Genomic DNA, 26,646 nt, shown 5'->3' on the forward strand with positions numbered 1-26,646 from the left:
ATGAAAATTGATTTTAAGGAAAGGAAGTGCCTGTCTCTCATATCTTGGTGTACACCCGAAAGGAATGGACATCACAGTAGGTGTCTCTAAAGCAACCTTCTAAGACGAGCGCCGTACACTACACGTACGTCTTCTCCGCCTCCATACAGGCAGTGTGTGGACTATCGTGGTGCTCCCAGTGCATTGTGCGCCAACTGCGACAGCTATGACGTCAAACTACAGTGGCTGGAATAGGGAAGTGTGTTTACCGCGGAGCGGCCCCTATGGGAGCTGCTGACGCTGACTGGCGATGCCGCCGCGGGGTGGCGCTCGATCCTGTTTAACGACAGGTTAAAAACGCGGAAGTTAAAAATTGGATGAATTCAATGGAAAAGAAACATAGTGTAGAACTATATCGATTCTGGAAAAGGCAGATCAGGAAAGAATTTTTCTATGATAACTCAAGAGGCAGTGCCCTACTTTTTGAAGCTAGATCAGGGTGTCTTAGAACGCGCAGCTACAAAAAGAAATTTAACGAAGAAGATGACACATGTACAGTGTGTGGTAGATCTGTGGAAACAATTGAACACCTCATAATCAAATGTGATGGTATCCATCCGGATGTCGATGCAGGCACAGTCACTCTTTCTGAGGCCCTAGGGTTTAAAGATAACAATGGTCATGTAAATAAATCTGCAGTGGAAGTCAGCAAAAAACGATTGGAGGATTGGTGGCTGAAAAGCAGAGATGTGGCATAAGGTTAGAATTGTAGGAAACCGTAGGCAAAGGTGATGGAGAATCTTAATGAGAATTGCCAACACAGTAAACAAAAAAATAATAAAGAAAGAAAAGCTGAGCATGGTGGCAATTGCCACCACCCCGTTTCAAAGGGGGCGCTCCTATCCATCCATCCATCCATCCACGTCGCGTTGAGCGCTGCTGCAGTGAGCGTCCATGTGCTGTGGCATTTGAACGTGTGCTTTCCGAGTTTGTTTTTTTTCTCGCGTCGGATCACCTATACTCGGTAAAAAGACTGCGACTCGCTGTTCGTGTTTCCCTTGTTAAGTTGGTTGCCGTGGTTTACGACGAACTCTGTGTCGGTGATGCACGATGAGCCGGCGTCAGAGTCATTGCTTTGTGCCCGGGTGCACGAGTGGGTACAAGTCATGCAAGAAGAAGTTATCCCTGTTTGGAGTTCTGAAGGAGGAGTCCGTTTTTCAGCAGTGGCAACGAAACATACCGAGAGCGGACAAGCCACTTGATAGAAAAGCAGCCGTCTGCGAGCTGCATTTCGATGGGCAGTTTGTGTCACGACACTTCGAGCATACCATTGAAGGCCAGACAGTGCTCTTGGACCGTAGCAGACCTATTCTTCTACCGGGCGCTGTTCCAACCATATTCCCCAATGTGCCTAAGTACCTTTCGAAGCCAGTTCCAAAGAAAAGGACGCCTAAAGAAAGGTCCGACTTGCAGCCCCCGGTGCCATCAAAAAGGTCACGAAAGGATGAGCCGCAGCGACTGCCTTCGCAGGAAGATGATATGTCTGCCCCCGTCGACGAAACACACTCGCATGACTACAAGAATGTAAGTCTTCCGTCCAGTCGTTGGGGGAAGCACGTGTTGAGCGAAGAACCACTAAAGGTCATCTATAGTGTGTGCCTAGCAGTGCCGAACAACATGAGCGTTCTGAACGCCGAGAAAATGGTGGTTTTTGTTTCCAAGGACGGTGTGGTGAAACATGAAGTGTTCGTGCGAGGTGTTCCGATCGCGATGGAAAATACAGGTGATCCAGCCTCTCTTCTGAACGCTGTTGACGCTGTCTGTGCTTGCGCGGGAGCGGGGCCTTTGGAAGAATTCCCATTTGCATCATCGAGTAAGAACTTGACAGTATGGAATGAAGCACTGTACAATAAGCTCTGCAGAGGAATTTCAGGCTCTGAAGAGAGATGCTGCATAAAATGCAAATACCTTAGGAAGCTTTTGATTAATCAGAGATGCAGAAAAAAGAAGCAAAAAATGCGACCAAGCTCTGCCAAGAAAATCAAAGCAAAAGCTGAAGCAGTGCGCCGCCTCAGGACCAAGGTGAAAACTTTAGACCAAGTAATTTCTCAACTGCAAGAGCAGAACAAAGAGATTGAAGAATCTTCATTTCAGAAGAAAATTGAAACGCTACCGCCTAAACAAAAGGCAGCTATCAAGCAGTGCTTTGAAGCGTGGCTTTTTGGGCTTGTTGGTACATAATTCAAAGACACTGTAGCGCAGCAAAAGACGAGGACACAAGAAACGAGTTATCAAAGTAAGGCTTACAGGTTTTTGACTTGCATGCGAGAATGTGGTCAACCAGCGATCCGCCTTGCCCGTTTCTGACGTTGCGAGCGTGTTCCATTAGGCGCTCGTTCAGACATCTCCCCGTCTGGCCGATATAGTGTTTCCCGCATGACAAGGGAATTTGATATACAACACCTTCATCGCACGTGACGTAGGGCTTCTGGTGCCTAGTTGCGCAACCGCGCGCTTTGTTGGTGTTGCAACGTTGTGCAAACTGGGAAAAACCAACACCAACAAAGCGCGCGGTTGCGCAACTAGGCACCAGAAGCCCTACGTCACGTGCGATGAAGGTGTTGTATATCAAATTCCCTTGTCATGCGGGAAACACTATATCGGCCAGACGGGGAGATGTCTGAACGAGCGCCTAATGGAACACGCTCGCAACGTCAGAAACGGGCAAGGCGGATCGCTGGTTGACCACATTCTCGCATGCAAGTCAAAAACCTGTAAGCCTTACTTTGATAAAAGTCTGGTAATAGGAAAAAGTAGAGAAAGGTTAACGCGCGAAATCATTGAAGCCGAAAAGATAAATAGGTCAGGATGCTCGTGTGTAAGCACACCTTCCATTCTCCTCTCAGATAAAGAGCTCGTTTTTCTAAGAAATTGATACTGTTCGCACGTGTGATTACTGTTTTCTGGTGTATAAAAGTGTGATGCTTCAGGAGAATAAAGGTTGTTGGAAGTTAGCGCTCGTGGTGTTCGTCTCTCGTTTCTTGTGTCCTCGTCTTTTGCTGCGCTACAGTGTCTTTGAGTGCTTTGAAGCTGGGCGACGCAAGTCTCCGAAAGGCATGCGCTACAGCCAAGAGTGGCTATTGGAATGTATAATCATGCACATGAAGAGCCCGCGGCTTTATGAACATGTCCACAGAGAAAAAATACTTGCTCTGCCCAGCCGAAGCTGCCTTAAAAAATACAAGAGGCAATATGAGAGCAGCTTCGGATTCAATTCTCATGTTTTGTCCGGCATTAAGAAGAAGACGGAAGAAATGACTGATTTTGAGTGCCATGGAGGGCTTATAATTGATGAGATGAAGTTCGCTGAAAACTTGGGTGTTGCAGGAGGCAGTGGAATAATTGAAGGCTTTGTGGACCTCGGTCCCTTTACCCCTGATTCCGACAAAACTGTCCCATGCGACCACGGATTAGTGGTAATGTTTCAGCCACTGTCAGGCTCGTGGCACCAGATTCTTGGTGTGTTCGCCTCTAGGGGCAATGTTAAAGCGCCATTGCTTTCAAAGATAATTCTGGAAGCGGTGATGCTAGCTGAAAATGCTGGACTAAGAGTTGACTATGTGACATCTGATGGAGCGTCGTGGAACCGTGCAATGTGGCATCAATTTGGAGTATCGGCAAAAGGAAAATCTATCAAGCCATCAGCCCCTCACCCCTCTGATGTTGACCGGCGCCTGTTTTTTATTTCCGACTTCCCACATTTGGTGAAATGTGTAAGAAATGGGTTTATAAAGGCAGGCTACAAGACTCCAGCAGGCCATGTGGATGTGAGAGCAGTTAAGGTAGCCCATGAACTGGACAAATGTGCGACAACTCTCAAAGCTATGCCAAAGATTAATGATGTGCATCTTAGCCCTAATAATTTCGAAAAGATGAAAGTGAATTATGCTTTTCATCTTTTCAGTTCCGAAGTCCTTCGTGGCCTTTTTTTCTACAAGACCCAAATTGACAAGGCCTGCGACTATCGGCAGGAGACAGAACATTTCATAACGTTCATGCAGAAGCTGATTGCCGTCATGACATCAAGACTCCCAGCCAATGCCCTCAGACCGAATTCTGTAGGGGAGCAGGTACTGAAAGATTCTCTGCTTTACATCAGCGAATGGGAGGCCGTCACAGACCTCACAAAAGCAGGTTTTTTGTCATCAAGTACAGCAGAAGGATTGAAGGTTACCCTGCAAGCAACGTTGGAGCTTCTGACATACCTAACAGAAAAAGTGGGTTACAAATACCTTCTAACTTCACGCCTAAGCCAGGATGCAATAGAGAAGTTGTTCGGCATAATCCGCCAATTTTCAGGATGCAATGATCATCCGACATCCGCACAATTTCTGACTGCAGTTAACTGTCTGAGCTTCAATAATTTAGTTAAAGCTCTGGACACAGGCAACTGCTCAGGAGGCGCACTCATGTCCCTTGTAGGAACAGCTGAGGCAGCCAGCCGAGTGGATGACTTAATTGGTGCAGGACGAATAGATGAAGCCTCCAGAGTACTGGAAACGTCATCTCTGTGCAGCGATCATTCTTACCCGCAGCAAAACAGTGACGCCAGGCTCGTATTTTATTTGGCTGGCTATGTAGCCCGGCGTAAAATATTGGCAACAAAATGCCAGGACTGCTTTGAGCAGTTGCTGACATCAGCTGAGAACTCGGATGCAGCCCTCTCATCATTTACTCAGTTTTGCGACAAAGGGGGACTTCTGTATCCCTCAAAACAGCTTTTTTCATTTGTTGAAGCCTTGGAGGACACCTTCACTATGTGGTTCAGCTGGCATAAGATTCAAAGGGACAGCTGCGCTGATATTTTGCACTGCATGCAAAATGTGCCCTCTATTGGATGTGATGCTCACAAAGAATCCTTGACCAGCAACATAGTGAAGTTCTTTGTTTTAACACGGCTTCACTTCTATGTCAAGTCTCTCAACAAGGAAAGAACATGCACCCGAGAAAAGAAAAAACATCTCAAGATGAGTCGAACCACGTAGCAAGAAACTAATAATGTTTGCTACTCGTTTTGCCAAAGCCTTCACATGCTGAATAAAATGAATAGTAGCGAAAAGGACAAGTGGATGTATTTCATTTTATGCTCACTTTGCCTGAGCAGCGCCGTAATGTCGGCCTTTTATTAAGTTTCAATTATTTGCAGCATGCCAGCAATTCTAAATTCAAAGTAATGCATGTTAGGCCAAGTTTCAGTGAATGAGTTAAGAAAAAATGCGACTTAAGGATCTACAAGAGGCAAACAAAGCTGAAAAGCAACTACAATAAGCCCATTTTCTCAGTATTACTGAGGGGACAATTTCGCGATGGATATCTCTTTCTGAATTCACACAGACGGCATCGGCAAATTCACGCATTGCCCGGGTCAGAGTCGCTACCCAATGAAATAAACAAAAATAACACTACAAAGCTCAGATCTTTTTTGACAGAATGCATGGAATGATTTTACTATACCTGCATTTAATTTTAAAAAAAATGCAGAAGACGCAGCTGACAAAAGGCACCGCGACGACAGCAAATTTGCCGGGGCGCCCCGGTCACCTCCGCGGACCGCCGCTCCCGACCGACGTGTAAGCGAACGCCAGCGCCACCTGAGCGGAGCATCCGCGAACTCCACGCGAGCGGCCGCGTCGTGCTGACACTTCCCCTATTCCAGCCACTGTAGTCAAACCAAGCACAGCTGCATCTTTTCTCTTGTATATCCAGGCTTAACCAGAGCTAAGCCGCAGCCAATTTTTTGGGGGAGCGGTTTGATGACTGGTTTGTCGCGCACTCCTCGTAGTAGAGGGCCCGGTCGGTTAGACATGGGTTCAGCGTTTACGCCTATTCGGTCTAGAATCTCTCTTCCCGCTGTAGTGTTGGCCAATCTTTAGATGTGCGTCGCCTTGTGTGCAGCGATGAGTTCTCCTACAGTGTTGTGTATACCCAAGGATAAAAATCTGTCCGTGGGTGTGTTTCTAGGAAGCCTTAGACCAGCTTTATAAGCTTGTCTGAGTAACCTTTTTAATATATCTATGTCCACCTTAAATAGTTTGAGGTATGGTAGAGAGTAGGCGAATCTGCTATTGACGAATGCATGTATAAGCGACAGATATCGGCCTCCTTCATAGTATACTCTTTTTTGCGGTGGTTCTTCGAATGAGCCTGACTGTCTGGTTGACCGTTGTTTCCAGACGGCTGATTGTAAAGTTGCTCTTACGATTATTTTGAATGAACAGACCTAGTACTCGAATGGTTTCGACCTCCTGTATCGGGAGACCTTGAAGGTTCACCTCTATGATGTTTTCTCTCTGTTTCTTCTGTCTGATTAGAAGAAGTTCAGACTTGGGTTGAGAACATTTGAGTCCTATGCTACTCGCGTGCTCCTGGACTACTTGTACCGCTTTCTGAAGAGCTTCTTCTATGTGAGCGTCGGAACCATTCGCCACCCATTGGGTAACGTCGTCCGCATCGAGTGTATGACGTAAGTCCTCTATGGCGTTTAGCAGATTTAGTCGACAATGTGAACCTCAGATTTGCCAAAAGCTTTATCATAGACGAAGTTAAGAAAGAAATGGCCAACCTAGCGGTCAGGATCATTACACACGGAATGCAACCAATTCATGGGCAATATGGCATAGAGCAGTGAACTGGATAAGAGAGGACACTGCCGTAGGCCCCTGCGGCCGACTTTTGCTCTCGGCGCACCAAGCGAAGGCGAGCAAGCGCACCAGCATCTAAGGCGACCGCCGCGCGTCGCCAAACCTCGGGGGTTCACTTTCCATGCCCGCAGCCGCGTTTTTTTTTTTTTGTATGTGCAATGCCATCTGGCAGAGGCGAAAGGGCCCGAGTGTCCACTCTTAGCGCTTATGTTGCTCTATGATACCGGCATTCGCACTGATACTATGGCTCAGAAGGTGATATAACGGGTCTCCAGAGGGGCACTCGACAGTCGTGCCACTTCATATACATACATAGTCGACTAGCGCTTTCGACGCATTCAACTCGCGCACGCCTTTGAAGTGTGCGATCACCTGCGGTTTCCAGATCTGTTCTTTCGAGACGGCCTGTGCGCCAAGCTCCGGGGATGCGGCGACTGTCGATCCGGACGAAGAAGGCGCGAAAAAATTGAAAGTCGAGACGCCCTCTTTTTTCGGCAAAATCTTGCACCGTTGTCCCGTTCCAGCGCGCTCGTGTGCAACGCGACGTGAGGTGCCTTGGCTGCCTTGCCGTGGTGGAGGCACATTTAGCTAACCTCCGCTTGATCGGACAGCGAATGTCCTCGGCTGCGTTCCTGAGCAAACGAGAACTTCAATCGCAACTGACGTGTCGAAGTAGCGACACCACTGCGTTCTTCGAGACGGGAAAGACTGAGATAGAATGTGCGTGTAGCGGAGCTCTGGTAGCGCTCCTGGTAATTGAAAGCCTCGAACAGGAAAGCTCGGAGATTTTAAAAGCTGGGGTGTCATGACTCATGAGCCGCACCGTTGGACCTGCAAGCAATCCAAGAAGCCTCTGATATTTTGAAGATGTAATTCGTTGCGCCGAGTGCTCGAAATTGAGTGCTTCCCTTACTCGAGCACACCAGCGGAACGAGTTTGCCACTGCAGAGAGCGTTATGCCGCATCTCTCCCGACTTCGCTGAAAGTCGCCGCAGTCATTTTGCCAGCCCGATTTTCGTTCTCATTCCTTTTTATGCTACACAGCGCACGTCCGACTGCCGTCGTGATTAGTTCTTTCCGCTGTTTAAGCAGTGCGCGTTCTTCACTACTTCTCTGTAGGAGCCTGCGTGTTTTATGAGGGTGCAAATGGAGTCTCGTATATAGCGGCTCCGTACTGGCTGCGGATGGTTCGTATTTCCATTTCGGCCTCGCGCTTTCACGAGAGCCTTTACGGCCGGTCATTTCGTTCGCACGGCAGCTGTTTTCTTTCCCCGGCTAGAGCACTGTATACCTCGGCCTCGAGCGTGGTCGAAAGCCAGCCCCAGGGTTCGAGCCGCGTCTGTCTCCATCGCGCAGGCCCCGAGGCGAACTCTCTCCACTTAATGGCCGAAAGCGGCCGCCATGTGCAGCCACAAGGGGGGTTCGAGGCTATCTGCCACGCGCTCCCGCGTTCTTGCTCCTATTGCTCCTGACAGTGCCTGCACTTTCGTATGACCGTATTCCTATAGGCGGTCCGGAGCATGCTTCAGTAGGCGATTTGGTTTCGAATCCTGAGTTCTTATTGGCCGAGCGGGATTTTTAGCTTCTTCGTGCACTCACGGCTCTGATCCGGATCACCGATTGGAATACGCCATTAGAGTGTCCTGCAGGTAAAAAAAAAAACTTCATGATAGCCGAATTACGATGATGATGATGATATATGCCGAATAGGTCATTTTCTACTTTACATTCGCGGATCCCTTGGAGTCATTATACCACTCCTGGGGCCGTGGTGCAGCGGTTAAGCGATGGGCCACTGCCCTTCGATGGCAGTTGCTTGCTGCCACCGGTGGGGCTTGCGAGACCCAGGTTGCTCTTCCCGAGCAACTTTTCGCGACCAGTCATTAATTTCACTGCCGCTGTGGCCAGTTTGCACGGAACCCGGTGGGCAGGTTCGTATGATGTCACAAGGTCACGTGACCTAGGCGGTTAGGGATTCCAGCGGGGGATAGAGGACCTAGACATCGAAAAGTACGACGGCAGGCTTGTAAATTGTTCATATTACTTCTATTTCCTTCGCAATATCCATGGAAGGGAACCACAAAGTGCCCGCCGCGGTGGCTCAGTGGTTAAGGCGCTCGTCTTCTGAGCCGGAGTACCCGGGTTCGAGCCCGACCGCGGCGGTCGCGTTTCGATGGAGGCGGAACGCAAAAGGCGCCCGTGTGCTGTGCGATGTCAGTGCTTAAAGATCTCCAGGTGGTCGAAATTATTCCGGAGACCTCCACTACGGCACCTCTTTCTTCTTTCACCCCCAGCTTCATTCCCTACGGCGCGGTTCAGGTGTCCATCGAGATGTGTGAGACAGATACTGCGTATTTCCTTTCCTCAAAAACCAATTTACCAACCACAAAGTAAGGCGTTTGAGGTTTTAAAGGAGTGTATTTAGTTAAAGTGGTGACCACATGTTAACAAGAAAAGAAGGAAATTATTAAGTGTATAAAAATGATTTGAAATCCATTGTGCAGGCGCTGTAATGTCGTGACAGCAACTTGCCCATATCTCTGAAACGGAAAGTATGCAATGCAGTCTTTTTTTTTTCTTTTTTTACTTAGGTGCACTCGTTTGAAATGTGGCAATACGCAGAAACGTGGCAAAAAGGGATATTTGTGCTAAGTTTATGCAGGTAAAAAAAATCTTCTGCTTGCAGCCTGAAAAAAAAACACACACACCTTGTCAGGGTCAGCTACGTGGGTGCCTCAGGAAGCTGCTACAAAAAGTCCAGTGGGATTTCACACTCTCTTCGATATTTTCCAGACTTTAGTGTCTAGGGTACACCCGACTGCTTTTTTTTTTAAATCGTTGTTTCGTAATCTTAATACATTCCTTAGGTTTTTTTGGCACAAGTCTGCCCGAAGAAATAGCTCTAGGCTGGCATAACAAGTCTTCGGGGACATGATAGCAGCGAGTAGTAAGCGCCTTTGAATCAGCAGAGTTGAGAGTGCGTCTGTAGTCAGCGAAATCCATTTCAGTGCAAACAATTCCATGTACACGTCACCTAGGCTCAATTCATTCGCCCAATGCCGAACGCTTTACATGCGGATATTCCTGTCCTTGTGGGTACGAGCCTCAGCGCAGCCAGGTCCCCTCCCTTATCACGGATGGAGCCGACGCCACCGAGAGCCTGTGGGTATCGGCGAGGCTGTTTGCTCACGTTTAGTATATTGCTCTCGTCGCTTTGCCGGTTGGACAGAGCTGCGCAACTGAAACGATCTCTCTTATCCGGCCTCCGCACGGCGATCTCCCACTCCAACAGCCTAAACGATTTGGGCTTCGGACAACGGAGTGTCTAGCGTTCCGTCCAGACTGAACATTTGCCGCTGCTGCAGTTCCGTCCAGACGGAATATTTACTGCACCTAGAGTTCCGTCCAAATAAAGCGCTTACGGGTCACCAGTGCGCATGCGCAGAACGTGAAGTGTCGGCGTGGGTCGCGCGAACGTACGTAAGATTCGGATCTTTGCGTTGCGGCCTTCACGTTGCTTGCTTGTGTACGTGGCGTTGGCAAGATGGCGGCGCCCTGCCCGTCCGCTTCACAATGATAACAGCTTCGTCGCTAATCCCTCGACGTGGTATCGTGCTGTAAACTGCTGCATTTGCCTTCAATTGGTCTATTCTTGCTCTCGCATGAAGTTTTAGGTGAGAACTAGCTTTTGTTTTCCAGATAGAAATCCGTTTCAGCAGCTCCTAAGCCTGACGGAGAAGCGTTTGTGGTCGTCATAGCAACGAGTGTGCCGACCGTCTCGCGAGACCACGCGAAGCACAAAACCTCGCGGGATATCGCGACACCCTCGGCACAGTCAGCGGGAAAAGCAAAACGGTGCACGTTATGACTCCATACGCACACGTCGTCAACATGAGTGGGACACCAGCGTGCCTTCGCTTCTCGAAAAGCAATGATTTAAATATGCCGCGGGACGTAAATGAATGCAATCCATTTGAAGATAACATGCAACATACAGTTCGGTGGAATGAAACCTCTCAACGCTTGTAAGAAGAAAGGGGGAAAGTATTTACCGCCCGGACTGTAGCTTGGCCTGGCTCCGCTCCAAGCAGCTCGACTAAACAAAATTAGTTTTATTGCGAAAGCAATATTACAACCGGTTTCAGCCCTTCGCGTCGGGGCGGCCGCGAGGCACGTTTGACCTTGAAGGGCGGCGCGAGGCGCTGCCCTCGCGAGCTCTCGCCAGGTGCGGAGTGTGGAGAGGAGGCTGGAGAACGAACGGGGGGGTATAAGATGCGTTCGCTCGCTTGATGATGATGATGATGAAAAGCCTTTATTTAATAAAAGAGGTGAGGCTTTCTTAAAGAGCCCCGCAATGGGTGGAGTCCCTATTCCGGGACCCCATTGGTCGTAGCCGCCAGCTTAGCCCTTGTTAAGAGTGGACAACGTGGTCCTGGAAGCCGGGTGTGACTCATCGCAAAGCAAGGGATATGACGAGGCCTGGCGCCGGCGGCAGAAGCATTGACGACGACGGACGGGGTTGTTGCACTCCAAATCACCGAACCTCCTAACCGATCGAAGGACGCTGTTTCCCACGGGCCTGGGAGAAATTACTGTCAGACGAGTGTCGTCGTTAGGCAAAGATGCGGCGAGAACTTGTGACAGCAGCAGCAACGCTGGAAGCGGAGATGCACATGAAGCACGGCGGAAGCAGCGGTATACGTTGGCCGAGTCGGCCTTCGGGTCACCGGACTGGATGATGCTACGCAAGGTCACGCTGAGCGAGGCTGCTAATTGAAAGACGCTGTGTCGAAGGGGTCTCGTGCTTCGGCCATTCGGCGGGGGAGTTCGAGAAGGTTCAACCACCTGCGAGGAGACTGCGGGATTCTGCTTTCCCACGGAGGCAACGCACAGAAAACTTGCGGCAGTGGTCAAGGTGACGCATCTGTGTTTGATGACTGTCTTCCCCTTCTCATCCCCCGAGCTGTGAGAGAGCGAGAGAGCTTCAGCACCGCCCCGTGCCGTGGGTGGTACCGCCAGCGTCATCAATGGCCCATCCGATTGGACAACGTTATTCGAACTAAGTTCCCCAGTCAGGGATCTGGGGAACGCGAACCGTATTTAACGGGATGTGGTTGTGTGATCGGAGCATTGCATTGCATTCGATTCTCATCTGTAAATATGTAGAATAAACCCTTCTGTACAGTTTCCTCGATAACGCAGTCCGACATCGTCATTCGGAGCCGGTACCTGCGGGGCTAAACGAGTTAGTCATCTCCAGGACCCCTCCGTCTTCAACTCTGGTTCCAGCGGTGGGATAGAAGCCCCATCTTTAACACTGGTTCCAGCGGTGGGATTGTGGCCCCGTTCCTAACACCCTCTTGACCAAAGCCTTTTGGGCCTGAAGGTCCGAGCAGCCAAGCAGGGCCGCCTCCCATTCCTCTCTGGTAGGGTTGGGGTGGGGGGAGAGAGCTGAGTTGCGCTGGCAAGCCCAAACCATGTGGTAGGTGTCAGCCACCTCGCCACAGTGTTTGCACCTGCCAGTGAACGCGGGATCGAAGTGTTTTAATACTGCCGGGCACAGCATTGTATTAGTGAATAGTCTAAGTAGAACGCGTTCGTTTGCTTTCCCCAGTCCCTTTGCAGGGGCTGGGTACACGCGGTGCCTATCCTTATAATAAGATGTTATGTCTTTGAACGAGAGTAAAGAGCCACCTTCAGGTTTCAGGTGCTCAGGAGCCAATGGGAACGCCCGGTGAATGAGTGCTCGGGCCGCCGCGTCTGCAGCTTCGTTTCCTGCTAGGCCCTGATGGCCCGGAGTCCAAACTATGCAGCGGGGAGTAGGATCGGTGTCTCGGCTGCAGTTCCTTAGTATTCGTTCAGCTAGTGGAGTTATCCAGCCAGCCTCATAATTTTTACACGCCGAACGCGAATCTGTTATGATGTGTTTTGATTTGGTATCAGAAGCAGCTAGGGCGATAGCAACCTCTTCAGCTTGTGTTGTGCCTGGGGCTTGAAAGGAGAGACCATCCACCTGTATTTCTTGATGTATGACCGCGGCAGTGTACCACCCCCCGTGGGTCGGCCCGGCTACATCTACGTAGTAGACACCTTGCTTGTTGCCATAGTGGCGCGCTAAGGCTTCCGCCCTAGCCTGGCGACGACCACTATGGTCTTCCTTATCCATCTTAGTGGGGAGGGGTCGAACTCTGACGGCGCGTCTCCAGAGTTCGGGCACTCGGACCCGCTCCTGAATGTGGAAATCGTGTTGGATGTGAAGCCGGGCTAGCAAGTCCCGGCCCGACTTCGTTTGGGCTAGCCTCGTGTATTGATTTGTGAGATGGGCTTCCTTGAGCTCCTGAAAGGTGTTCACCACTCCCAATGCAAGAAGTCTCGCATTGGAGGTGGAGACAGGAAGGTCAAGTGCCCTCTTCATCATTTTACGGAGTATTACCTCAATTTTGTCTTCGTCGTGCTTCCGCAAGTGTAGATAAGGGACCGAATAGAGAATTCGGCTGATTACGAAAGCATGGGCCAGCCGAACTGCATCCTTGCTTCGCAAACCCCCTCTCTTATTGGAGACGCGACGGACCATACGGCCCACCTGGTCTCCAATTTTGCGGAGCTTGTGCAATGTTGTGTCCACTCTTCTTTGGCTATTGATGAAGAGTCCGAGTATTCGAATTTCTTTGGCCTCATGTATGGGGCCACTTGTTAAGGAGAGATGTATTTTGGTATTGTCCTTAGGTGATGCCCTAAGGTGTACAAATTCAGATTTGCTGGGTGCGCATTGGAGACCACAGTGCCCTGCGTAGCGATCCACTACGTGAGCGGCTGTTTGCAGGCATTCCTCCATGCGCCCTAAGTTTCCCTCTGTGGCCCAGATCGTGATATCATCGGCATACAGCGCATGCCGTATGCCTTCAATACCCTGCAACTGGTCCGGGAGATGGAGCATCGCCAAATTAAAGAGTAGGGGGGATAGCACCGCGCCTTGTGGTGTCCCCCGCGCACCCATTTGATACGGACCGTATTCTGCCTCTTGGATTTTGATTAATGCTGTTCGATGGGTGAGAAAGTCTTTGATATAGTTGAAAGTGTTGCGGCCACAGTGGGTCTCACTGAGGTGTGTCAGTATGACGCTGTGTTTGATATTGTCGAAGGCTCCTTTCAAGTCTAAGGCAAGGACGACCTTGTCATTATGTGGATGTTCAACTGGTTGTATTATGTCTCTGTTGAGTTGGAGGAGTATGTTCTGTGCCGACTTATGTGGGCGAAAGCCGAACATAGTGTCTGGGAACGTATTCCGTTGTTCCAAGTATTCGGAGAGCCTATCCCGCACCATTGCCTCCATTAGCTTGCCCACACACGAGGTGAGCGAGATAGGCCTCAAGTTGTCTGTGTTGATTTCCTTTCCCGCCTTGGGGATGATGGTTACTAGAGATGTTTTCCAGTCTAGAGGGAGCGGGGTTTCGCCCTTCCAGATAGTGTTGATGTATTCCAGAAGGGCCTCATACGCCTGGTCAGGGAGATTGGCCAGAAGCTTGATTATGACCTTGTCCCGTCCAGGCGCAGTGCCCCTTCTCATTTTAGCCAGGGCTGCCTTGAGGTGAAAGAGTTGGAAAGGTTCGTCTAACTCAGGATTATCTTCGCCTGCGTAAAGATACTCCTGACCACAAGGGTCCTGTTTGCAGCAGAGATACTTGTCCCTGAGTGTGTCTGCGAGTTGTGTTGTGCTGCCCTTGAAATTATGAAGTGCTCGTTGTAAGTGGCGCTGTGTTTCGCCCCGGGTCTGCGCGGGGTCTATAAGGCTGCGGAAAAGCCTCCAAGTGTTCTTCCCGGACATCTGCCTGGCAGCCGTGTTACAGCGATCTATCCAGTTGGCGTCAGCAAGTTTTGAGACATACTGAGCTGCTTTGTGAGTGAGATCTAGGATGCGCTTCTTGAGTGTTCTGTTATGTTTCTGTCTTTTCCAACGTTTCGTGAGACTGCGGCGGGCTTCCCAGATGTGGAGTAGATGGTTGTCCACCGCTGGGCAGTCCTCCGTGGTTTGTATCTGTGTTTCGTGTTTCTTGAGTGTTGTCATAAGTGTTTGGGCCCACTGCTCGTATCCATCTTTAACCAGGCTGGTTGTGGGCAGGGACTTTCTGAAAGCCTGCCAGTCTGGGAGTCGAGCCTGTGTGAGTGGCCTTTTGAGAGGCCGCGTGTGAATTAGTGTGTTAATGATGCAGTGGTCACTGCCTAGTGTGTCTTCTGTATTGTTCCATTCCACGTGTTGGATGTGTTTGGAAAGTGTGAGATCAGGACACGTGTCCCGAGTCACAGAGTTTCCCATTCGTGTGGGATGTGCTGGGTCGGTCTGGAGGGTGATGCCTAGCGTATAAGCTCCGCTAGCTTTCTACCTCGCGCCTCCCCCTTTTTGTAGCCCCATAATTGGTTGGGGGCATTGAAATCGCCCACAATCAATAATGGGTCCCGACCCGCTATCTTCAGTGCCCGGCTGAAGATATCTGAGAAAGTAATATGTTTTAGCTTTGGCGGACAGTATATATTCAGTATGTGTACAGGGGAGTCAGAGCGTCGCAGGGGTAACACGGTGACCATAGTGTACGAGTATGTTATATCTATGTCGAGGTCTACCTCCTTTGCTGTGTATGACTTATGTACAAGGATACAGGTGGATGGGTCCCGCTGAAATGTGTTATATCCAGAAATTTTTGCTGAAGCCCCAGGTTCTTGAAGCGCGACGATGGCGGCAAGAAATTCTAATGTTTCTAGGTAAAGGCGTAGGTGTGCTCGTTTCGCGTGGTCGCGAAAACCTCTACAATTCCATTGTATTACGCCCAAAGGTTCCTGTTTTGTTTTTGAGGTGTCCGTTTATTGCCCTGAGCCATGATGAAGGCTAGAGGCTGGCTGGCTCACCCCACTCACTGCATTGGTGTTCTGCACCGTAGCGAGGAGGTTATCCTCATTCTCTTCCTCAATAGCGTCGCGGCAAATTTTGGATGGGCGGCCTACTTTCTTTACGGGTCCTGCGCGCCTAAAGAATTTTGGGCTAGTCTGTATCCAGGCTTTAATGTTTTGGGTGAATTGCTGAGTAATGGACACAGTTAGTTGCTGAGTTATGGTTGTTACCAGCTGCTGCATTTGTGTTTGGATAATTTGTGTAATAATCGCTGGTAGTTGAGCCATGTGATCGGCCACATTTTTCTCAATATCCGTCATGCGGCTTTCCATATCTGCAGTGAGCGGAGCACTTGACGGAGCGACGCTCGAGCACGCAGACGCCGGTTCACCAGCGTCCTCCAATGTTTCAGAGACAGGTGGTTCTGCCCTAGCGTTTTGTAATGCGTTGACTTGGGATTGTAGTTGGGCGTTCTGATTTTTGAGAAACGCTAGCTCTTTTCTCAGCTCAAGTTCGAGAGGGGAAGGGGAGGGAGAGGAAATAGAGGCGACACCCGCCCAGTTGCTTACCTTTGATGTTGAGGGTGGGTTGTTGCCAAGGGGGGGGGGGGGGGGAATCCCCTGCTTGGAAAGCTGGCGGCTTGGCCCCGGTCCCGGATTTTGCCTTTTTAGAAGCTGGAGGTGGTTGGTTTCCGCTTCCTTGTTGCCCGGCAGTTTTGTCGGACTTTCCCGTCTTGTTCATAGGCGACTTGCCCGGCTTGCTTGGTTGACCCGCTTGTTGCTGCTGGGCTAGCGGTCTCGATCGTTGGAGACGCCGAAACTTGATCTTGCAATCCGCGGAGCCAGTCAAATGGGCCTGCCCGCAGACCATGCAGCATGGGGTGCAGTCATGTTCTTTTAAACCCTGCTCGGAGGCTCCTACGTTATTCCCGCAAAATCCACATCTTCCGATGTCCGGGTGTGGGCAGTTGTCGACCCGGTGGCCGATGGTCCCGCAGCGGTAGCATGCAGGGATCGTCCGTTTATATTCTCGCACAAGTGTGCATTCACGATTGTAATGCACGTAGCGGGGCACCTTGCGGCCCACAAAGGTGAGCACCGCCACATTTGTGTTTCCCAGTTTGCGCACAAAGGCTATCTCACCTCCGCGCCACTGCACCTTATTCTTGAGGGTAGCCGTCGTCTCATCAGCCCGCACACTGATCACACCCCGGCACACCTCACCATTAAGCTTCACGTGGCCCCGAAATGGATGGGAGTCCGCTCCGGTCTTGAGGTCAAAGTCTTTAGTCAACTTATTTGCTGCGTCGATGTTTTGAGTTCCACAAACCACGAGGCTGTATAACAAGAGCAGTCTTGTTATACAGCGGCAGCGAAGCGCGATCGCTGCCGGGTGCCTGTGTTGATTTGAGCGACGCCATCGATGCGCCGCCCTTGGATGTCTTGGGACGCTGGGCCCGCTTGCGCATTGAAATCAGCGTAAAGAGGCCTTCATCTTCGATGGGCGGAGAGTTGTCTTCAGGCTGTTGGATGTCGATTTCAGTCCAAGCCATTGCAGTTGGATCATAGCCGCGTTGGGTAGTGGTCGCCATAATGCGGTGGCTTCGGGGAAGTTCCCGCGCCTACGGAATCGAGGCTAACCTTCGACAGGTTTAGCGTTCCGCGGCGTGGCGATGATGAAAAATTTCCATAAAACAGCCAGTTTTGGGCCTACCTGCTCAGGACCAGTACTGGCAGGTTCCTCTCGATGTTGGGAAGGTGATAGTAGCGATTTCGGTGGGGTCACACGAAAAGTTCCACGGTTCCTGGGGAAAATAACAGGAGCCGATACACCGCACCTCTGGTCACTCCACGCGCTCGCAGCGCCCCCTCTTCGCTCGCTTGCCGGCCCCATCGTTATGCCGCCTGAAAAACCGAAAGGGAGGCTACGTCGGTTTGCCGAAGCCAGGAAACGACAACGGGCTTCGGAGACAGATGAAGAACGTGAACAGCGCCTTGCTAAGCGGCGCGCTCAAGACGCTGCTAGACGGGCGCACCGCGCCTCTATCGAAACCGAATCGTCTAGAAGCGGTGATGATCCCGAATGGAACGCTATGGATGCTTACGCAACCTACCAGGTTTAACCAAAGCTAAACCTTAGCAACTTTTTTTCTTTATCGGTACTAGATTGCGCGGCACAACATGCTAGCGCATTTTTTAGGTTCTATGACAGTTCTATGACAGTTCTACACAGTTTGCGTCCCGTACGTGTAGCTAAAACTGTACGAAGCGACAGGAGCGTACGCTACGTAGACTGCTCACGGTTACGTGCGTGAAGGTTCTACGTACGTAAAACTAAAACTGTCTAATGTTCGTACTGTCCATACTATACAAAATGAATGATTTCTACCCACATAAAGCATTTCTTTGCCTCTGGAATAACCAGTTGACAAAGCTGTATCCAGATGTTCTCTCTACGCATGTATACGGCACCAAAATATCTGTCCGAGGACTGTGTTTAGTTACATCCTCGAAAGTATAACTTCCGTGCATGCATGCAGGATCGGGAAAATGACACTGTTAGAAGCAGAGTGCAGAAACTCTTCGCGAAGTGATGTGAAGCCCTGTCGCTGTTTGTGCTGCAAGATGACGTAGCGCGAAAAAGACTAAGACGTACACAAACGATCAACAAGCATTATGCAAACGCACCAAAAAACCCGAGCCAAAACTCGTTCTACTGCCACTGGTTTCCCAATCCCTAACGCCAGCTTTATTTCCGTCTTGACATAACTCTTGTGGCAGATAATGCTGGACGGAACTGTATGGTGTCAGATACAGTTCCGTCTGGACGGAACCCCATCGCTACATGCAGTTCGAACTTTAGCGCAAATTGTAGTTCCGTCTAGACGGAACTCTAGCGCAAATTCTGGCTCCGTCCGGACGGAACTCTAGCGGAAATTGTAGTTCCGTCTGGACGGAACTCTAGCCACAGCGTAGTTTTTTTTCCTCCATGTTTACAGCCCACGCTCCAACAGCGCCGCCGCATACATCCGGGACCTGTCGACATTCGCCGCCTCACGGCACTGCGTGTAGCCCGCCGGCTCCTGAACCCATTACCCAATATTCTAGAGCACTGTAACAGCAGTTCATCAATGGCGACAACCATCCGTATTCTCTGTTCCATCGCGCGAGACTGTGCGCGAACATGAGCAGGATAGTATGGGCCACCGTGTACGGGCTACGCGGCTCTTCTGCAGCACGCGTCACGCAATGCTTGCCGGGATTGCACCCTTGCGAACCGCCGATTTTCCGCGTGCGAGACGGGGCAACGAAAAACTGACCCGGCAGGGTGCGCTTCCGGTGATCGAGAACCGCGGGTGCGCACCAAGGCGCCCCGGGGCGCACCGGTGCGGGCGATCGAGGATGCTATTAGAAAGGGTGACTATAAGAGAGAGTGTGAAGTTCGCTGAACTTTCTGATGCGCCATTCAGCCTCCAGCACAGGTGTACGGCGCGAGGTAACTTTGAGATGTGCACCTGTCCCACGGTCGAAGGGTTACCAAATTCGTGGAACCGCGTACGCACGCCGGAGACTCGTAGGGTGCTCCATTGTTGCTGGCGGCGTCGCCGCCAGAGCGCTCGTTCCGTCTCCGTCTTGCCTTCCTACCACAGATATCTTTCCGGCGCGGAGCTTTGTGCAGTGTTCAGTGTTTGAATGCCTGGAGTCGTCATTTTGTGGGTCGCCTTGCGCGGCGCATAGCCACGGCCTGACTCTCGTTCCTCTCACCAGGGGCGCTGCGCGCTATGTGACGTCATACCATCTGTGTAAAAACGGGGCCCCATCTCACACTGTCGCCTTGCGCGGCGCATAGCCACTGCCGTGGCCTGACTCCCGCTTCTATCACCAGGGGCGCTGCGCGCTATGTGACGTCATACCATCTGCTTAAAAACGGGGCCCCATCTCACGCCGTTGCCTTGCGCGGCGCATAGCCACGGCCGCGGCCTGGCTGCGCTCTTCTCGTCAAGCCCATGAGAAGCATCAGCGAGCTACGGAGACAGAAGAAGAACGAGAAGAACGGCAGCAGAACCACGTATTGCTTCGCAATTACCAGGCTTAACCAAGCTAAGCCACAGCCATTTTTTTATAACCTTCTCGTTTCCCTACGTGTCAGTCATTCGCTCTGCTCATATACATAGCTTATTGTGAGGACGCAGGTGTACGGTGGCTGATCGGTACGCGATGCGGCGCCAATGGGTCGTTTGAGCTTTGGGTACTCAGAAGAAGCCCCTGGTTAAGCTGTAGTTGCCACTGGGCGCTTGACCCCTCAACGACAGCTTTTCTTCTTTTTTTTTATAAAGAACCTTGAGGTATGGTTCCCGAGGCATACGCATGTCCCGTATGCACGTGTGCAGAAAGAAAACATAGAGGAAGGCAGAGGTTCGGAATGCAGTGAATTCAGTGCTGTTTGTATGTGTGCTCGGAACCCCTCCTTTCCCGAGTATTTGGTTGGTCGATATCCTTTCCCCAGTCTTTGATTAGCTGACGGAAACTTTATTTTCCCTTCCCTAACCATCCATTCGTGAGAAGTGTCGCCTGATTTATTACTGGTTGCTGTTCCCGCCAAGGGCGGAGGCAGAAGGCTTAAATCTAAGCGCTCTGGGTTAAGCGGGGGGGGGGGGGGGGGCTGATTTCGTCTAATCAACGGTTCAGTCATGCTGTAAATAGTTTTCTCCTCGCTCGTTTCTTCTTGTTTATTTATGTGTAAATAAATAGTTAACCGTCTTTTCCTGCCATCGAGTAATGTGAATGTTGGCGAGTGCGAACCGTCAATCCATCAAGAGATCCTGTGGCCTGTGGACTTGTCAAGCTGCCGTTGTGACAGCTTTTTCCGCAGGCCTCCGGCATCATGTATGCATGATGTGAATAAAGTTATCATTATTATTATTAATCCCGATTTCATCATCAACAAGTGTTTCCTCACGTCGCCACGTGAAGGGGTAACTCAACTGAGAGAAAGAACTTTTACTGCAAAAAAAAATGATACCGGAGCAGATTGTGGGTGGGGTCCTCAGTCCACAACTCCAGCAGCTTCCGCCGACGATTTGGCGATGGCGTCTAGCGCTTCCTGGTCTCCCAGGGTGCTGATGACCAGCGTCACCCCACAGCTTCAGGGCCGCGTTGGGCGGTTTAAGTGGTTGGGTTTAGCTGTGCATGTCCCCGTAATGTGTGTAAATACAGGAATATCACCGCACCAGGGACATGTTTGTTTGGATAGGTCTGAGGGGGTAAGAGTCCGCCGGGGAAAGTTGCTTATGTGGCGGGGGTAGAGACGCCGATTTAGGCTGAGGGTCTCTAGCCGGGTGGGAAAATCGGTTGAGAGAGTCGGTGCGCACTGCTTGGTAAGTACCGTATTTTCTGGTGTATAAGACGCGCCTTTTTTTTTCAAAAATAGACATCTTTAGCATACCGTGTACCGTGTTAGCGCTACCGGTACCGGAGTACCGGGAGCCTGCGCGCTGCCAATGCGCATGCGCAAATTGCCTTGACGGCGCCAGATGGCGCCACATACCCGGCAGCTGTGATCGCGCCCGCAGCGTCGGAACCAATCAGCGCGCGCTCACCGCCGGTGGGCGGGCTCCTGGTACTCCGGTACCGGTAACGCTAACACGGCACACGGTATGCTAAAGGTGTCTAAACTTGCTGGTGCGTGCGTCTTATACGCGAATTTTCCGGGTTTTTTTGCGTGTTCATAAATTACTCAGGTTCATGTTCAAGCTTTTTTCACCGAAAAAATATCACTACCAATAACACGGTTGTAACACGGTTAATACTTGAATACTGGGACCGCCGTGCGCAACATTTTTAAGTGAACTTTATCATGAAACGGGGATGACGACTTTCGGGATCACAAACACATGGCCATTTCGGAGGCCCCAAGCAAAAGTAATGTGAAATGCCAAACGATGGCCACAATCGCGCTTCTCGCCATTGTCAAGACAAGCCGGCGTTCTTTTTTAGTCACCCTTTGCAACTTTGTTTGTTCCGTGTACGTAGTATGTACGTAGTGCGAAGAGAATCTTTCGGCTGCGTTGCCTCCAGAAATGGGCGAACTTTCTGATAGCGCATCCGAAGATGAAGTCTTCGAAGGTTTATTCAAGAAAACTTTGCGCAGAATAACACAAGACGGAAGGGAGAAACACGTACACACACACGAGCGAAGGTTTTAAGTAAAAAAAAAATGTTATGGACATAAGGCGAGTTCATTCGTTTTTCTTTCTTTTTTTGCTAAAACGTGGGCGGGTATGGCGCGAGTGTTGCCTTTTTCGATCACTCTCACAGGTACGGTGCATTTCGCAATGGTCACGCAAGCGTGTTTAATTAGGCTTCACTAGCCTAACTTGGGTGCGCCTTATACAGGGGTGCATCATATACATGGGTGCTTATTATATACCAAATTTTTCAATGACGACCGGAAAATATACACGGTATATATTATATCTAGGGCGTCGACCGTAACGTTGGCGTCGAGACCTGCATGTCCTGGGACCCGAGTAATGACGTTATCGTGTTGGAGATGGACCCCTGGAACGCGGAAAGCAGTGTGCGGGATGGATGTATGGAATAACTTTATTGTCCAAGAGATGCAGGAAGGGTGTTAGCCCTCCTACGTAGATGACGGCTAGACGCCGCCGGGATCCAAGCATAACTCCGCTTCAAAAAGTGACTGGTCCCAGTAGCTACTTCCCATGTGCTTACGGATGGCGGCGCCATCTGAAAGCGGCCAATAAACGCTGTTCGCCATGTGTCGCCACTGCCTTCTGAGAAGCGTTTGTTTTTTGTTTCTCTTATATTTTTATTTATCTGTCGGACTGTTATGTTTATGGATTTTGTTAATGCATCTGTTTCGCTGATTTTGTTGCCAGGTGGTTTCCGTTTATCAACAATCTCGAAGTTTGTAACTTGAACACAATTTATGTTGTTGACCGCGAGCGTCGCCGTAAACATTCTATCACCACCGGGTCAGCCCGGGCCACTGGGGTCTTGGACTTAGCACCCCACCCACCCCGCTCTAATCTCCTCCTTCAGGATCGAATGAATGTTTATACCTTCCTTATATTGTGAAGTAGAACTAGTTCACAAGTTCCTTCCTATGGAAAGTTTGGCAGCTTGTAATCGTCGCAACTTGTGGAAAGTTTCACAACTTGTAATCGCAACCCGTAGCGTAGAATCGGGGCCCGGACCCCGAGGAACGGAGATGAGGCTGACTGATCACCTGGAACGATGAACGACCGAGGACACCGATATTTATAACATTTAGTCACATGACTCCTAATAACCAATCACAAAAGTACGCATCCACAAAGACAAGGCACAAGTTAATGCACTGAACTGAAACCGGAACAAATACCAACAATACAACAAAGAGAAAGACGATCTCCACTCGCAGCGCGTGGCGGGTGTGTCAGCCAGCCCGCACAACTTCGATTCCTGCCAGAAGCGGAAGAACAGGCGACGTGAAAGCAATGCAACGCTTCAAGACCTAGACGAGTTCCACGACGACCACCATGAACAGCGGAGGCTCGCGTGCGCGACCGCTTCCCGTCGGCCAGGGCAAGCACGGCAACAACACACGGCTGAGTTCCACGGCAGCCACCAGGAACATTGAGGCCTCGCGTATGCGGCCGTTGCCCATCCCGGAGGGCTACCAGTACCATGGCGATGGCGCTACCTCGGCCCCTGCTGAGGTTCAGCGTTACCTGAGCTCCTACATAGAAGGATACATCAGCGCCTTCGAGGGCTCCGGTCCATCATCGACGATGTCTACTTGGGGTGCCATGCGGCCATTCCTCGGTGGCTGCCGTCCGTCGGTTCGTCCTGGCTGGCAGCCGAGCCAACGCCCAGCGCAGCCTTGGTCTTTGGACGGCCCCCGGCAATGGAGGTCTTTCTACATGGATAGACCCACTGTGCCATCCCCATTCAGTTCCGGACGAGAGCGGGACTACAAAACGTCCTTCGCTGGTGAGTCGTCGCGCAGTCGGGGTGGCTGGTCCCAGCAGTCTATCGGCACACCGTACGACCGACATGTGCCACATCGCCGGCCACGAAGCTCTTCGTTGACTCGCGACGTTCATCATCTTTCTAGATCGCACAGACGCCACGAAAACATCGTGCCTTCGCCACACATGGCACTTCACCAAACACAGTACAATGATCCAGAGAGTACCGCAGTGCGGCCCCAAGAGCGGCGAGGTCATCTGTTTTCCCAGCCACAAGTGAGCGAAAGGCCGAACAGCGCCCCAAGAAGTTATCAGGAACGGCAATGTCGCCCACCCCACAAGGCTGGCCATGTGGAGCAGCCAGTGTCATCTGGAAATGGAAGGAACAACGGCGAACACACACACAAGCGGACGCACAGCTCGCCTCGCCACTACTTTGATTATGATGAGACTTACACCAAGCGGCACAAGGAGCATCAAGGAGAAGTCACAACAAGACGTGAAAGACGCAGTGATTTTTGGACGGAACGTTCTCGTATATCCAGGCCCAGAAGCCGAAGTCAGTCCAGGACCAGACGGCGCAGTGGATCCGGAGCCAGGCTGCACACTTCTGCAGGTGTTTCAAGGCATGACAATGAAGCCATGAATACATCACCTGTTTCCGGCGCCATCGTGCAGGACAGCGGAGATTGTCCTGAGGCGCACGCAGAGTCTAGCGCCCACGTTAGCAGGAAGGAGCGCAAGCGCTCGGAAGCTTCAAAATCACATGCGCCTGCTCACTTAAAAACACACAAGCATCGCTGCCGCATGTTTAAAGTCAAGGCAAGTCACGCAGCCAGTGTGGAGAAGAGGGCTGACTTACCCTCTGGCGCTACTTCAGAGCAAGCGTCAGGGAAGAAAGAACCGAACGACGCCTCGCCCCTTACGAAGGGGAAAGCAGAAGTCGCCTTAAACACCGATTCTTCGCAGCCTTTACCCTTGGCTGCCACAAAGGAAGACGATTCTCGTAATTCGGATCATGACATAGCAGAAGCCCAAGAAACCGACGAGACTTGCCTGCCCTATGATGTTTCGCACACCTTGGAGAACGTGATACTCGCCAAAGAAAGCGGCTTTCAAGAGTGCCCACCTAACTCCAGAAACCTTGCTTCTGAAGCTACCGGAGGCTGCCACAGTGCTACTTCCGCTCCGCCCCTTTCGTTTGACCCTCATACTTACGCAGACGTGCAACAGGGTTGTGAGGGCGATGGACGTGATCCAACTGTTCCTTGCCCCACTGCAGACGGCGAAAAAAATGGAGGAGCTGGAACCGAGTTCCACTCGGGCGATCCTCAAGCAGCTCAGGGTACCGGTGGCTCAGAGCTTGAGGCCTCTCTTGATCAACCACAGGCCCCATTCTTCGTACGAGCAGAAGACATGAATTCCAAGGTTAAGCAGTGGCTGCAGGCTTCATTTCCTGGCGGAAGTGATCCACATAGCTTGCACGTTCGTGCAAGCTGTGTGGATCACTTCCGCCAGGATAAGGGCAGGTCGGCGGCTGCTGCTCCTACTGCAGAAGAATTGGAATTCTGGGAGCAAGAAACAGTATCCATCGTTTCGCCACCGCCTGAAGACGATGACGATGTGGTAGTCGTGTCGGAGTACTTTCCGGCTCGACAAGATGCGTCCCAGCAAGGCAGTGCCGCATGTGTTTCCGGTTATACAGAGCTGGTAGAAGAACGAACGGACCGTGCGGCGCAAAACAAGCAGCCATCGCCTGTCGCTGACCCGTCCGTACCCGCCATGGACAATACTGCAGACGGAACACCACTTGACTGCTTGACTTTGGCCATGTACACAGCGCTGCACATAATTGATTACTGCGGGGACGAGGACGCCAGGAAGCGGGTCAATGATCAGTACAGGCTGGGAAGACTAAAAAACCACCTTGTGTTGGCATGCGGTGTGGAAATGCTGACAGAAGCCCGCGCGGCTATTCGGCGAAAGCGTACCGAGTTGAAGGGCTCGATCGGCCGGCTCCGGAGCTTAGCAAGGCTGTGTTGGGTGACACCTGAGATGTCTCGTACTGATGCGAAGATTAAGCAGCTACAACGACTTGTTAGGGACTGTCCGTTGTAGAGAAGGGCGTTGAGCACAACTCCCTACATTTGCATCTCAAGAACGCCATCACCCCTCCCCGTCCCTCCTTTTTCTTGTGCGCTTTTCTACTTTTGTGTCAAAGTTTTCAGCGTTTTTTTTTCTTTTTATGAATTCTTACCGCTTCATTTCTGTAGCCGCTGGTGCTGCTACCTTTCTGGCATGTGCGCAACTGATCCGTATCTGTCATGTAGTGAACAGTTATTAGTGATTCATCAGGCATATCGTGTAAGAGCTGTAGCTGCAGGTACCATTTTGGAAGCTGTTCCAGTCAGGATAAAGTGCGACCCACAACCGAAGTGGTTAAAAAAGAAAAAAATGGCAATGGGCAACCTGCAAAGGAAAAGACAATGTACCTGATAGCCGAAGTTCCCACATGATCAATGATGTTTTCAATGAGGTCTCTGCCATAAATAAAAAATTGCTTGAAGTGAAAAAGATAAACATGGGGAAGCTCCATTAGAGCTCAAAACCACCGTGGGCATATAGATTCCTTTGGGGGAGAAATTCTACAGGCCCGTGTACTGTGCGATTTCAGTGCACGTTAAAGAACCCAGGTGGTCCAAATTTCCGGAGCCCTCCACTACGGCGTCTCTCATAGCCTTAGTCGCTTTGGGACGTTAAAACCGAATAAACCAAACGAAATCACTTTTGGTTAAGATGCAAGAACATGAAAGCGAGATGGATGCGTTGAAAAAACGAGTGGATGCCATTTAAGCATCAGGGGGAGCTGAAGAAGCCAAAAACTGAGAAAAGATCTTAATCAGCTTGAGCAATATGGATGACGACACAGCTTGGAAGTACATGGCGTGACTGTCGCGAAGGATGAGGACTTGATAGGCAAGGTTAACAGCATCGGTTCCGAGTTGGGTCTGAAGCCCCTTACTGCAAATGATGTTGATGCTGTCCACAGGCTTCCAGCCAAAACATAAAAAAAAATAAACCGATTCTCGTGCGGTCTGTGTCCAGAA

At 50.8% G+C, this 26,646-nt stretch overlaps 2 protein-coding genes across 2 annotated transcripts; both read left to right on the forward strand.

Annotated features, from left to right (window-relative positions):
- The first annotated feature begins 1,089 nt into the window (after positions 1 to 1,089).
- On the forward strand, positions 1,090 to 3,574 carry LOC149353390 (uncharacterized). The gene is made up of 3 exons (XM_089575811.1): positions 1,090 to 2,180; positions 3,050 to 3,498; positions 3,546 to 3,574. Exons 1-3 carry the CDS (start codon positions 1,090 to 1,092, stop codon positions 3,572 to 3,574), a joined length of 1,569 nt encoding a protein of 522 aa, XP_089431937.1.
- Positions 3,575 to 3,733: 159 nt separating this feature from the next.
- On the forward strand, positions 3,734 to 5,024 carry LOC149353391 (uncharacterized). The gene has a single exon (XM_089575812.1). It carries the CDS (start codon positions 3,864 to 3,866, stop codon positions 5,022 to 5,024), a length of 1,161 nt encoding a protein of 386 aa, XP_089431938.1. The 5' UTR covers positions 3,734 to 3,863.
- Positions 5,025 to 26,646: the final 21,622 nt, after the last annotated feature.

This window comes from Amblyomma mixtum, chromosome 3 (assembly GCF_055824585.1).
Source record: "Amblyomma mixtum isolate Tamu chromosome 3, ASM5582458v1, whole genome shotgun sequence".
Lineage (NCBI taxonomy): Eukaryota > Metazoa > Arthropoda > Arachnida > Ixodida > Ixodidae > Amblyomma > Amblyomma mixtum.

Coding starts and splice junctions, on each gene's coding strand:
- LOC149353390 (XM_089575811.1), top strand. CDS start 1,090: ATGAGCCGGCGTCAGAGTCATTGCTTTGTGCCCGGGTGCACGAGTGGG. Junction 2,181..3,049: donor CAAAAGGCAGCTATCAAGCA/GTGCTTTGAAGC, acceptor GCTGCGCTACAG/TGTCTTTGAGTGCTTTGAAG. Junction 3,499..3,545: donor CTCGTGGCACCAGATTCTTG/GTGTGTTCGCCT, acceptor TTGCTTTCAAAG/ATAATTCTGGAAGCGGTGAT.
- LOC149353391 (XM_089575812.1), top strand. CDS start 3,864: ATGCCAAAGATTAATGATGTGCATCTTAGCCCTAATAATTTCGAAAAG.